General features: G+C 45.0%; 1 protein-coding gene across 1 annotated transcript in view; it reads right to left on the bottom strand.

The window, feature by feature from the left end:
* LOC126992332 (G-protein coupled receptor GRL101-like) overlaps positions 1-14,434 on the bottom strand; it is a 72,482-nt gene that overhangs the window by 24,115 nt on the left and 33,933 nt on the right. The window contains exon 4 of the mRNA XM_050851017.1: positions 138-209. Within this exon, the coding sequence (XP_050706974.1) occupies positions 138-209 (72 nt within the window). The remainder of the gene's footprint in view (positions 1-137; positions 210-14,434) is intronic.

Raw genomic sequence — 14,434 nt, 5'->3', positions numbered from 1 at the left:
ACGCTTTCTTTTTTCTCAAGCCAAAATAACAGACTCAACCATCAACACCAACACTAACAAAAACAAGAACAGAGCAACACAAACACACACAACACACACTCGCAACACCCCAGTGAGAGTGTTGCAGCAATACTTACAGACTGAGCAGACTTCGGAGGCCCAGGAATGCATGTCGATGGAGCCTGGCGAGACGCTGGTGACTTAGATCTCTGGAAGGTGAAAGAGAGAGTGAGAGAATAAGATACATAGATAGATAGATAGATAGATTGATAGCTATAGGGAGAGGAAGAGAGTGAGCGGAAACTAACTAATTGGCAGAAAAAAGGAGTAAAAGGAATTGAAGAAGGAAGCGACTGAAGGAGTCAGATGGAAAAGAGGAAAATATATGAAGGAGGAAAAAGGTAAAGTAGAAATATTGACTGTAAGAAAGAACTGAGAGAGAGAGAGAGAGAGAGAGAGAGAGAGAGAGAGAGATTTACATAGATAGATTTACATAGAAAATCGGACCACACAGAACCCATGGTCCAGACTATAAATTAGTCGGTCCAAATTAGCTTGGCCAATTTGCACCGAGAAGCCCCTCCCCCATTTTGGCTAAGCTCCGCCCCCCTTTCACCTGATTGGCTGTTGATGACATCATAGATTGTATCAAAGACACGTACCAAATATACATGATTGAAATAATCTAGCTTCTTTCATGATTAAAAAATATTCGAAACTTAATTGAATAACGACACTCTACTTAAACAATCAACGACATCACTTAAGAAACAAAGTACAATCATAATACTGCAAGTTTTCAAGGGAGAACGGGCCCTGCAAAACGAGCACTGAAGGCGATGATGGCAGGTTATTTATAAAGTAATGCACACTTTACGTCATTATTTCCTACATGGCTCATTCACATAGGCATACCAAATATAATCACATAAAAAATACAGGTAGGAATCATTGTATTGAGGAATAAGATATGTATCTGGGGCTTGGCGCGACGGGTAGGCTACGTATGTATGCTCAGCGCAACAGCCACAGACAAATATTCTCAATACAATCTATGAAACCAGAATTTGATGGGGAGGGGCCTCTTGGTGCAAATTGGCCAAGCTAATTTAGACCGACTATAGGTAGCCTGTCCTTAAGCCTAAGTGATTCTACACTATTCAGATGGCTTCAAAACGTTGTATTTCTACTCTAGATAATATTAAGTTCAAGGAAATGACGGTCGAGCTTGTTTTTAAAGGAGTCAATCGTGTTACACTGGACCACTGAAGCTGGGAGCTTATTGCTTTCTCGCACTACAACGTTGGTGAAGAAAAATTTGGTGCAGTCTGAATTTACTTGTCTACATTTGAGTTTTATGCCATTGTTCCTCGTTCGCAGTGTCATCGATCATAAACAATTTTGTTCTGTCTACATTCGTGAAACCATTAAGTATTATAAAACATTCGATCAGTTTTCCTCGGAGGCGACGTTTCTCAAGAGGGAACATGCTAAGGGTGGAAAGCCTTTCTTCTTAGGATTTGTTGCGCAAGGAAGGAATAATTTTTGTTGCCCGACGCTGAACACCTAATTTAGAAATGTCCTTTGCATGGTGGGGAGACCAAAATTGTACCGCATATTCCAAGTGGGGTCTGACTAAACTATTGTAGAGCGGAAGTATTACATCTTTATATTCCTGAATAAAAAGTTTCTTTTAATGAAGCCCAACATTCTGTTCGCTTTATTTGCTGCATCGATGCATTGATGTGAGAATTTGAGGTTTGACGCGATTTTGACCCCCAAGTCCTTAACGCATTGAACGCTTGTGAGTTTAACGCCGCCCATTTCGTAATCGAACTTCTTATTTCTTGTTCCAACTTGAAGGACCTGGCACTTGTCTACGTTAAAGGACATCTCCCATCTATCCGACCAAGCTGAAATTTTGTGCAAATCCTCTTGGAGGCTTTGCCTGTTTTCGTCAGTGAGAACCGAGTTACCAATCTTTGTGTCGTCCGCAAATTTACTAATACGATTATTGAGTCCAACATCCACATCGTTGATGTAAATAATGAAGAGCACTGGGCCAAAAACCGAGCCCTGAGGGACGCCACTAGTGACCGGTGCCCACTTTGAGTTAAATCCGTCAATCACCACTTTTTGTTGTCTGTTGCTCAACCAATTCGCGATCCATTGGTTTACTTGACCGTCAATACCTATTTGCTTTCATTTATAAAGTAATTTATGATGTGGGACTTTATCAAACGCTTTCTGGAAATCAAGATAGACTACGTCCAATGATTTGGTTACGTCATAAACTGAGAAGAGGTCGTTATAAAAGGTCAATAGGTTTGATCGGCAGGATCTTTTGTTACGGAAGCCATGTTGTGAATCACCAATTAATGAGTGGCTTTCAAGGTAACTCACAATTTTGTCTCTAATTATGCTCTCAAGTAGCTTACCTACAACTGATGTTAGACTAATGGGTCTGTAATTACCTGGTATTTTTTTGTCTCCTTTCTCAAAAATCGGTGTCATGTTAGCCTTTTTCCAATCCGAAGGGACGATGCCTTGTCGCAAGGACATATTGAATACGGTTGTGAGGGAAGAGAGTATTTCGCTCTTTGTTTCTTTAAGTAGTATAGGATATACTTTGTCGGGTCCGGGACTTTTATTTGTTTTAAGTGATTGGAGAACTTTTAGGACTTTATCAGTTGTTATTTCAAAATTAGGCAATGCATGCTCAAGATTAACATTAGTGCTGGTGTAGGTGGTAGTGGGAGGAAGACTGTTAGTATTAAAAACCGTTGAAAATTAATTGTTAAAGAGGTTTGCAATGTTTTGGCTGTCAGTCACTAGTGCACCGTCGCTGTTTGTTAAAGGTCCAATGCCACTTCTGATCGCCTTTCCGTTGTTTATATAACTGAAGAAGGATTTCGGATTATTTTTACAGTTGGCTGCAATATTTTCTTTATATCTACGCTTTGCCTGACATACTGATCTTTTTACTCGTCGCCTGGCATCATGATAAAGTCTAATGTTTTCGGGCGTGCTTTGCTCTTTCTTTAACCTGTAATACAATTTTCTCTCCTTGACTGAGAGAGAGAGAGTAAAACATAGAAGACATGTTGAAAGCTGTTTAAAATTTTTTAACAATGCCTGGATTTGACCATTACTTGTCTTCTTCCTCCTCCTCCTCCTCCTTTTCCTCTTCCTCTTTTTCCTCCTCTTCTTTCCCTCTCCTCCTTTTTCTCTTCCTCTTCCTCCTTTTCCTTCTCTTTCCTTTCCTCTTTTTCTTTCTCCTCCTCTTCCTCCTCTTTTCTTTCCTCCTTCTTCTCTATTTTCTTTCTTTCTCATTTTCCTTCTCTTTCCTTTCTTTATACTTCTCCTTCTTCTCCTCCTCCTCCTCCTCCTCCTCCTCCTTTTCTTCCTCTCCTTCTCTTTCACTCTCTCCTTCCTTCCTTCCTTCCTCCTCCTCCTCCTCCTCCTCCTTGGATTGGATTGAAATCCAATCTTTCAAAATTTGCCGACGACACAAAGGTGGGTGGGAAGGCCCTCACAACGGCAGACTGCGAAATTATCCAGAGAGACCTGAACCAGATCACTCGGTGGTCAGAAAAATGGCAGATGTCCTTCAACACTGCCAAATGTAAAGTAATGCATATCGGATCCAGAAACAGCAACCACACATACCACATGGGTGGCGAACCACTACATGTTGTGCAAGAGGAAAGAGACCTCGGGGTCACCATCAGCAGTGACTTGAAACAAATAAAACACTGCAAGTCCGCCTGTAAGAAAGCCAATACAATGCTTGGGTTCATATCGAGGAACTTCGAATACAAGACGCCGGGAGTTATGTTATCCTTGTACAATTCGCTGGTAAGGCCCCACCTGGAATACGCCGTGCAATTCTGGTCTCCTAATTACAGGAAAGACATTGAATTACTTGAGAGAGTACAGCGCCGCGCCACGAAGATGATACCATCACTGAGGACGAAGCCCTATGAAGAGCGACTCGAGCGACTCAACCTCTTCACGTTGGAAAAGAGACGCCTGCGGGGAGACATGATACAAGTCTTTAAGTACCTGAACAAGCTCAGCAACGTTGATCACTCCAAACTCTTCACGCTACAAACCAACCTGAGAACAAGAAACAACGGAAAAACAATTCAAGCAAGGCGATGCAATACCGACATCGGCAGGAGTTATTTCTCGAATAGAGCTGTTCGCCACTGGAACAGCCTTCCTGCTGAAGTGGTTAGCGCAGAGACCATCAACTCCTTCAAGAAACGCATTGATCGCCACTTTGCTGCATCGGGAGTGAACTGAACGCTCCCAAGAGTAGATACACAAGTGCTTTAATCCTTCCCTGCAAGCCACTCCTATGGCAAACGGATTGATTGAATCACTGAACGCAGGCAGCCTAGTAATGAGCCAACAGGCTTTCTGCTGCCTGCTAGTCCATGTTTCCATGCTTCCTTCAACCAACAACAGACCAAGAGGTCGGTTGCTGTTTGCTTTTCATTTGTAATCCTCCTCCTCCTCCTCCTCCTCCTCCTCCTCCTCCTCCTCCGCCTCCTCCCTTTTCCTCCAGAGTAGGAAGTGAATTACCTCTATCATAATCTTTTCATAAGTCGACATAGCAAATGAGAAGAAGGGAGGGAGGGGAGGAAGGAGGGAGGGAAGGAGAGAGATAGGGAGGGAGGGAAGGAGAGAGATAGGGAGGGAGGGAAGGAGAGAGAGAGGGAGGGAGGGAGGGGTGGAGGGAGAAAGAGAATGAGGGAGATAAAGCAATCAGGAAAAAAGAGAACAAAATTTATTGGATCAAAGACGAAACGAAGGAGGGAGAGAGGGAGAACGGGAGGGGGGGAGAGGAAAGGAGGGAGGAACGTGAAATGAAAGAAGGAAATAAATAAACAAACAAAATAGAGGGGAGGACAAAGGGAGGGAGAATGAAAAATGGATGAATGGAAGGGAACACGGAGGGAAAAGAAAGACTGGACGAAGGGAGATAGAGGAAGAAAGAAGAGAAGGGAGAACAGATAAGTCCCTGTCACACCATCACGACCAAGGACGGCGAACGCGCCCAGATTCTTGGCCGGCCACGAGCACGCCAAGATTGTCGGCAACTTCACCCTGACCGCGCGCCGGCCTATCGCCGACCACGAGTCGGCCCATCGCCGACCACGAGCAGGCCCATTACCGACCGATCGGCGTATGGTCACTGACTCCGGTCGACCGCCCCAAGGATTTAAACCATTCGTCCGTCCACCACAGCGTGAGGGAGGGGAGTTGACCTGAATCTCCCACTTGTGACCTGACGTATGAAATAATCCCAACCGTCCTTGTCCCACCCCGCCCTGCCATGTGTATCCGTTTTCCATGTATGTATAATATTATTTATGTAAGAACATTTCTCACAGAAGATGGTAACAGAGTCCACCGAAACTTTTTGGTATACATACCCACCTTCAGCAAAGCACACCCTTTTTCCTCTCCAGCGCTGCACCAGTCTTACAGTTTTCCACCATAGACCACGGCAGGGAACAAAAGTCTCAGGATCTGTTTGCCTCTGAGTCCCAAGCAACTCAGATCTCGCCCCAGGACGGCGAGGAATTTTAACGTTATTTTGTCGGCGAATGCATGCCGACACGCCCAACCACACACCGGCTCGTCGCAGACTGCACACTGACTGCCCGCCGTCGTCGAGGACTGTGCGGACTGCGGGACCGATTCTTGACAGAGTCTGGCCGCGCCACAAAAAAATAAATGAACGGAAGCGAACACGGGAAGAAAAAGACTGGACGAAGGGAAAGAGGAAGAGGAGAGAGAGGCGTGAAGAGAGAAGAGAAAACAGATGGAAAGAAGGAAAAAAAAGTTAGTGAGTAGGAAATGAGGTTTGGAGGAAAGACAAAAGAATATAAAGGATATGAAAAGAAAAAATGAAAAAAAAGGAAGATAAAAAGAGAAAGAGAAGAGAGGAGGGGAAGTGAGGGAAGGAAGGAAAGATAAATTATGGAAGGAAAGAAGGGAAGGGTTGGAGGAAAGGAGAAAAAAAACATGGAGGGAGGAAAGATTTAAAGGCTAATATAAGGCTAAGGGGATTGGGGTGAGGAAAGATAGAGGGAGGGAGGAAAAGGAGGTAGGAAAAGGAGGGGGGAGGTAAAAGCACTGATGGAGAGGAGGGAGGAGGGAAAGAAGGATTAAGGAAGTTAGGGAGGAGGAGGAGGAGGAGGAGAAGGAGGAGAAGGAGGAGGAGGAGGTACGGTGCGGAGGAAGGAAGGGATGTTGTGAAACGAGGAAGAGGGAGAGAGAGGAAACAAAGGAAAGAAAAACATGGAAGGAGGAGAAAAAGAAGGTAAAGAATAAGAAGGGAGAGATAAGGAAGGAAGGGAAGGCGGGGATCAGGAATGACCGAATGAAGGAATGAGGGAGGTACAGAGAAGTGAGGAAGGAGAGGAAAGAAAGATATGAAATAAGAAAGAAAGGAAGATAGGATGCAGAGAAGAAGCCTGAAAAAGAGGAGGAAGAAGAGGAAACAAGGAAGGAGGCAAATAAGGAAGGACGAAGGAGGAAGAGCAGAGAGAAACATGGAAACATGGACGAGCAGGCAACATAAAGCGTGTCGGCTCATTGCGAGGCTGCCTGCTTTCAGTGACAGGAGTGACCTGCGGAAAGGATCAAAGCACTTCTGCCCATACTCGTGGATACGTTCAGTTCACTCCCGACGCAGCAAAGTGACGATCAATGGGATTCTAAATGGAGTTGACTGTTTCCGCACCGACTACTTCTGCAGGAAGAAAGTTCCAGTTGCGGACGACTCTGTTCTAGAAATAGCTCCTGCCGATATCCGTCTTGCATCGCTTCGCTTGAATTGTTTTACCGTTGCTTCTTGTTCTCGGGTTAGTTCGTAACGTGAAGAGTCAGGAGTGATCTATATTGCTTAACTTGTTGAAGGACTTGAGGACTTGTATCATGTCTCCCCGCAATCATCTCTTTACCAACGTCTGTTACCCTCCTGGTCTCCATTCATCGTGATCCAATCGATGTTGGGACAATTACTAAAGTCCCCAATAATTACTGACTTCTTGTTTTGTGTTATGGCGTGACTTTCCTCATATACCGCTGCGTCGTCAGCTGTTTGCTGCTTTGGAGGTGTACATAATTATGGTTACAATCGTCAGCTTATTGTATTTGCTACTTTCTAGCTCTACATAAACGGAGTCATTTCTCCGAGTCTTGTTCGTTTATTTTCACGGCAGGATAATGTGCTCTTGACGGAGAAGGAAGGAGAGGAAAGAAAGAAAGAAAGAAAAAGAAACAGAGAAAGAGACAGAAAGAAAGAAAAAAAAGGAGATTGAGAAAGAGAACAGAAAGGAGAGAAAACCAATAAAGGAGTTAACGGACAAGAAAGGGAGGGAGGGAGGGAGACAGAGAGAGAGGAAGAGAGGGAGGGATGGAGACAGAGAGGAAGAGAGGGAGGGATGGAGACAGACAGAGAGGAAGAGAGGGAGGGGGGGAGACAGAGAGAGAGTAAGAGAGGGAGGGAGGGAGACAGAGATAGAGAGGAAGGGAGGGGCGGGAGAGTATGATGGATAAGGGCAGTGATGGAGAGATGAAAGATAAATTAAGGTGAAGATGAGGAACGGTGAGCGGAAAGAAGAAAACAAAGTGTGATAAAGGAGGCGATGGAGGAGAAAACGTTAAATTACAGGAAGATGATTTAGTGGGAAAGTCCGAGGAGGAGGAGGAGGAGGAGGAGGAGAACAAAACTGAATAAACCGGAGGAAAGCAAAAAAATGAAAAGGCTTAGTCACACAATCCTCCCTGGGCCTGATGGGTGAGTGTGTACCCCCGAGGACACACACACACACACACACACACACACACACACACACACACACACACACACACACACACACACACACACACACACACACAGGTGATATCCAGCAAGAATTAACACTCCTCGCGTGTGTTTCAACAAATATTTACTCACATTTTCCACTTTTTTTTTTATCTCCGTCACATCGGGGGAAAAAAAGAATAAAAGTGCAGCGCAAAAACAATGAAAAGAATAACACAGCAAAGCAAATGACAGTCTCTGCAACGCTTCCTGCAACTCGACTTCTCTCATCTGATAGCGACTCAACATCTATTATTATTATTATTATTATTATTATTATTATTATTATTATTACTATTGTGCATTAATCATTTTCCTACAATCTGATTCTAGAGGTCAAAAAGGAGATTAATCGGGATCTCATTAGCGGTTTTCACGTTCACGGTACACAGGAAGGGTCAGTCTACCACCAGGGTCACAAAACTACCTCCGGAAATGCCCGAAACTCCTTAGGAAAGCCTTGAAGAATGTGTGTGCTTGAGGGACGAAATGTGTAAGAATTTTCTCTGTATTTTCAGACGCCTCCACTTCTCACGTCAACTGATTCTAGAGGCCGAAAAGGAGATTAATCGGGTTCTCATGAGTGTTTTTTCACGTTCACGGCACAGAAGAAGGGTCAAACTACCTCCAGGGTCACAAAAGTACCGCTGGAAACACCCAAAACTCCTAGGAAAGCCGTGAAGAATGTTTGTCAAATGTTTAAGAATTCGGGTTTTCATGAGTGCTTTTTCACGTTCACGGCACAGAAGAAGGGTCAAACTACCTCCAGGGTCACAAAAGTACCGCTGGAAACACCCAAAACTCCTAGGAAAGCCGTGAAGAATGTTTGTCAAATGTTTAAGAATTCAGGTTTTCATGAGTGCTTTTTCACGTTCACGGCACAGAAGAAGGGTCAAACTACCACCAGGGTCATAAAAGTACCGCTGGAAATGCCCCAAACTCCTAGGAAAGCCGTGAAGAATGTTTGTCAAATGTTTAAGAATTCGGGTTTTCATGAGTGCTTTTTCACGTTCACGGCACAGAAGAAGGGTCAAACTACCACCAGGGTCATAAAAGTACCGCTGGAAATGCCCCAAACTCCTAGGAAAGCCGTGAAGAATGTTTGTCAAATGTTTAAAAATTTGGGTTTTCATGAGTGCTTTTTCACGTTCACGGCACAGAAGAACGGTCAAATTACCACCAGAGTCATAAACGTACCGCTGAAAAGACCCAAAACTCCTATGAAAGCCTTGTCGAATGTATGTGTGTGCTTGGTGGACGAAATGTTAAAGAATATGACCCTCAGTTGCTCCTCTCGCGATCACTTGCTTTACTTTATTAACTGAGTCCTCTCCCTCCTCTTTGCTTTATCGCTGTCAGCATTATCTTCTTCCTGTAGTGATTTGTTTCTTATTTTCCTTTCCTTTTTTTCTTTCTCATTTTCCTCTTCTTATTTCTCTTTTTTATCCCTTTTTTTTCTTCATTTTCTTCTTCTTTTCTCTCCTTCGTCACCTGTATTTTATGTTCGTCATCGCCTTCACACAGTCTCGCCTGACCTCCTCAAAGGGACGGACGTTGACCTTGCTGCTCTTCGGCATCAAACCTTAACCTTGCTTTTCACCTTGTCTGGTGAAACGACACTTGTTATTTTGTGTGTGAATCGACTCCGTGTGTTACATTTTAACGTCACAACTTTGAAATCCGTTCATCCACGTTTTTAATTAACCGTTACTTAAATAGGCCCGTACGCCTTCTCAGAAATCGAACGACTAACTGTGCTTGTTTACTTGTCTTATTTAGCACCACTCAACCTAATTAATTAACGTCTAACTCAGTGATGTGACGCGTCTAACTAGTGTTTGAAGTGTTGCGAGGATTACCTTACAGTGAGAGGACTTCCATGCTGAGCTAAGCGGTTAAGTTATATATCGACTTTTTTGTGTTTCCTGTCTTTCCTCAGTAGGATTACAACTACACGACCTAACACAGCACCCAGTGAAAGACAGTGAGCTTCTTGTGTCTAACTAACGTAGAAAATCTGTCATTAACGTAGAAGGACAAAGCTTGACCCGTACACCAGCACACCTGTTTTGAAAAGGAGGAAAAGTTTAATCCCCCAGAGAATTTTTAATCCCGGAGGGAAAACACGTGTGGGCCCTCATAGACGCCACACCTCAAACTCTCCCGCGTGACTCGACCGATTTAAAGCCGCCTCCCTCCAGGTGTTCACCATAGCCCACGCGGATACAAAATTCATCTTAACTGTAAAGCTCACCGTTATATCGTCTTGCAACAGTAAATAAAAAAAGAAGTAATCATGCCGTCCAACTATTTCAATTGCTGTAATTGTTCAAAGAAATATGCTGCAATTCACTACCAAACCAGCGACTCGATGTGTAGGTACTGTGTCTTAGACTTACGTATTCAGGCACAACAATCAACCAACGAGGATCTACAACGCTCCAATTCTTTACTTTGTGACATCATGACTCAACTCCCTACTCCTCCTCCTCCTCCTTCTTCTTCTTCTTCTTCTTCTTATTCTTATTCTTATTCTTCTTCTTCTTCTTCGTTCTCCGAAATTCTGACCCGATCACATACCTCAGCCCCCTCCATTTCTCATCCCTCCCCCACCTCCTCCCTTCCCTCCTCCACCTCATCACCACAGGCCGCCAACACCCCCCCTTCTTCACCCTCCACCACCAGCACCGCCACCACCCCCGCCCCCTCCCCCACCCATCCCACCATCACCACCACGAACTAGTCTTCCTACTCCCATTCCTCTTACTCACTCTTCTTCCGCCCTTCCTCCTCCTCCACCTCTGCCCCCTCCACACCCTCAACATCCTCCTCCTCTACTTCCCCCCACCCAACCCCTTCCGCCTCTTCCTCCGCCTCTGCCGCCTCCTCATACATTTCTTCTCCCCCCTCCTCCACATCCTCAACATCCTCCTCCTCTCCTCCTCCCCAGTCAACCCCTGCCGCCTTTTCCGCATCCTCCGCCGCCTCTGGCACCTCCTCACATTTCTTCTCCCCTCCTCCACATCCTCAACATCCCCCCCCTCTACTCCCCCCAAGTCACCCGCTTCCGCCTCTTCCTCATCTTCCCTTGGCTCCCCCTTGACCCTCTCCTCTACCAGCCCTCCTAACTCCTCCACGTCCAGTCGCCACCACACTCCCACTCCTCACTACTCATCCATTAGACGCCACAAGACCATTCTTCCTGCTGTGGTCTGCGTAGATCAGACACAGTTTCAGGGCACAGACAAGCTGAAAACATCTGTTAGATTTGTAGGGGACTCGCTGGTTAGAGGTCAATTAACGGAATTCTGCGGCAGGAATACAGAGACGCGGAGGCGTTATTGTATTCCGGGAGCCAAATTGGACGACATTACTTCAGCTGTCACGGAACTCGCGAAGGAAGACACAGTTTATTTGATTCACGCGGGGACAAATGACGTTCAGTCTACTCAAACTCAGGCCCTACTATCAAAATACCGTCAGGTCATTCGGCGTTACAAGACCAAGTCCCCTCACGTCATTGTCTCTGGAATTCTACCCAGAATCAGCGCTTACGCCGGCTTCAACAGCAAAGCGAGCACCATCAATACTAGTCTGAAGGAAATTTGTGACGACGAAGGCGTGGCGTTTACAAATGCCTGGCACCACTTCTTTGAGCGCCCAGACTTGTTTTGGAACGATGGACTACACATGAATGAGGTTGGGTCGGCGCGTTTCGGGAGGCTTCTGGACGAGGCAGTGAAAAGCTTTTCGAAAAGCCTTTCAAAAAACGGCGGGCGAGGACGGGGCAAAGGCAGCCCTTGATCAACCAACCCGCAGCGTCAGTGCGACTCACAAGAAACTGTAACTAACGACGCCTCCGACAAGCGAACTGATACAACTCGTCACGGCCACATTTCTATCATGTACACAAATGCACGTAGTTTAATACCCAAAAAGGACGAAATTAGGGCGTATATTGCAACAGAGAAACCAGATGTGGTAGCTATCACAGAGACTTGGGCCAACTCTACTCATCTAGAATCCGAACTGTCATTCCCTGGGTACGAAAGCTTCCACAAAAGTCGAAAGCACAAGAAAGGAGGAGGATTAGTCTGCTACGTAAAAAGTACACTCCCTGCCATAAAAATAGACAAACAGGACGCAGAGAAATACGATTCTGTCTGCGTGGAAATAACCGCAAATAACAAGAAACTAACACTTGCAACCGTATACAGGCCTCCGAAACAACAGGCAGCCGATGACACTGCCCTCTACGAAGAGATTCACTCTGTTACACAAAGCAAGGAAACAATTATAATTGGGGACTTTAACTGCCCTAACATTGACTGGGGACTGATGACTGGAGATCAAGAGGGTAACAGGCTTATAGAAATGGTGGAGGATTCGTTCCTCACTCAAGTTGTAACTAAACCAACAAGAGAAAACAATCTGCTGGATCTGGTATTAGTAAGCGACCCCGACCTCATTCGCGACTGTACAGTTGGTGAGAAACTTAATGGGTGCGATCACCACTTAATCCGTTTTAATATCAATATATGTCACAAACTCGTAGATAATCCGTCAGTGATACCAGATTACAAAAAAGGAAATTTCAACTTAGCCCGTGCGCTGCTTCCCCCTACGACCTGGGACCAACTTGGCATTACCGACAATACAATCGACAACGCATGGAACATCTTCAAAGATAAGCTGTTGCAAGTAGAGAAGGCTACAGTGCCTACGAAATCCAGGCGAGTAAATGGGGCCATAGATCCACCGTGGATGACCAGAGAAATAAAAAGGGCAGTAAACCTAAAAAAAAGGAATTATAATTTGATGAAAGAGAATGCTACGGCCGAAGCCAGCACACAGTACCACAACAGCCTCAGAGCTTGTCGCAGCCTTATTCGGAGTAGCAAACGCAACTATGAAAAGCAAATAGCGCGCGAAATCAAAACTAACTCCAAGAAATTCTTCACGTACATAAGATCGAAAAAGAAAGTAAAATCCAATATTGGTCCCCTGACAGACGAGACTGGATCTGTAACTCAGGACAGTAAACAGATGGCCAGAATCCTCAATAGTAATTTCGCATCCGTATTCACAGTCGAGGACATCGAAACCATTCCCGAGGGTCCTGACCCGCCGAGTGAGATCACGCCGCTGGAAATTGACACAATATGCGACCAAGAAGTAAAAAAGTACTTGGACAAACTCGACACGAACAAGTCAACGGGACCCGACAGTTTGTCCCCGCGGTTATTAAAAGAGCTTGAACAACAAATACTTCAACCACTCACTAACATATTCAACCGGTCAGTCCAACTAAACAAGGTCCCGGAAGACTGGAAGATGGCGAACGTAACACCGATTTTCAAAAAAGGAGACAAAAGCGTTGCATTAAACTACAGGCCCATAAGTTTGACATCAGTGGCAGGAAAAATACTCGAAAAGATTATTAGAGATAAACTTGTTAAGTTTCTAGAAAACAATAATATAATCTCCGACACCCAGCATGGCTTCAGAAACAAGCGCTCCTGCCTAACGAATTTATTAGACTTCTTCCAAGGTATATATAAGAACTGGGATGCCCACATTCCCAGTGATGTTATATACCTGGACTTTCAGAAAGCCTTCGACAAGGTACCGCACGAGCGACTCCTTAAGAAACTGCACTCGGCGGGCATCGGAGCCAATCTGATCGCGTGGATAAGAGATTGGCTCACCGACAGAAAACGAGTACTACTCAACGGACAGCCTTCCGATTGGCTTCCAGTCACTAGTGGAGTGCCTCAAGGGTCAGTGCTGGGACCCATCCTCTTTAGCATATATATCAGTGACCTAGAATCAAGACTGAAATCCACAATATCGAAATTTGCAGATGACACCAAGGTGGGTGGAGATGCCCTCACAAAGACCGACTGCGAAATCATTCAGAAAGACCTCAATCACATTATCGAATGGTCGGAAAAATGGCAAATGTCTTTTAATGTTGACAAATGCAAAGTCATGCACATTGGGTCCCAAAATAGTAACCATACATACATCATGAATGGGAGACCTCTGCAAGCGATGCAGGAGGAAAAGGATCTTGGAGTCACTATCAGCAGTGACCTGAAACACGCGAATCACTGTAAAAAAGCATACAACAAGGCCAACATTATGCTCGGGTTCATAGCGAGGAACTTCGAGTGTAAAACACCAGACGTGATGCTATCCTTGTATAATTCCATGGTAAGACCGCACCTCGAGTATGCAGTGCAGTTCTGGTCTCCCAATTACAGAAAGGACATTGCTCTACTGGAAAGGATTCAGCGACGCGCCACAAAGATGATTCCAACCTTCAGGGCTCAACCGTACGAGGAACGACTCAAGCGACTCAATCTCTTTACATTGGAGAAAAGACGCCTACGAGGGGATATGATTCAAGTCTTCAAGTATCTAAAAAAGTTCAATAACGTCGATTACTCCAAATTTTTTGAACTGCAAACCAACTCAAGAACTAGAAATAACGGTTTACCCATTCAGTCGAGTCGATGTAACACAGACATTGGAAGGAGTTTCTTT

The sequence above is a fragment of the Eriocheir sinensis genome, unplaced genomic scaffold (genome assembly GCF_024679095.1).
Source record: "Eriocheir sinensis breed Jianghai 21 unplaced genomic scaffold, ASM2467909v1 Scaffold446, whole genome shotgun sequence".
Lineage (NCBI taxonomy): Eukaryota > Metazoa > Arthropoda > Malacostraca > Decapoda > Varunidae > Eriocheir > Eriocheir sinensis.
The sequence above is the reverse complement of the archived record's forward strand: the minus strand, read 5'-3'. Positions and strand labels throughout refer to the sequence as shown.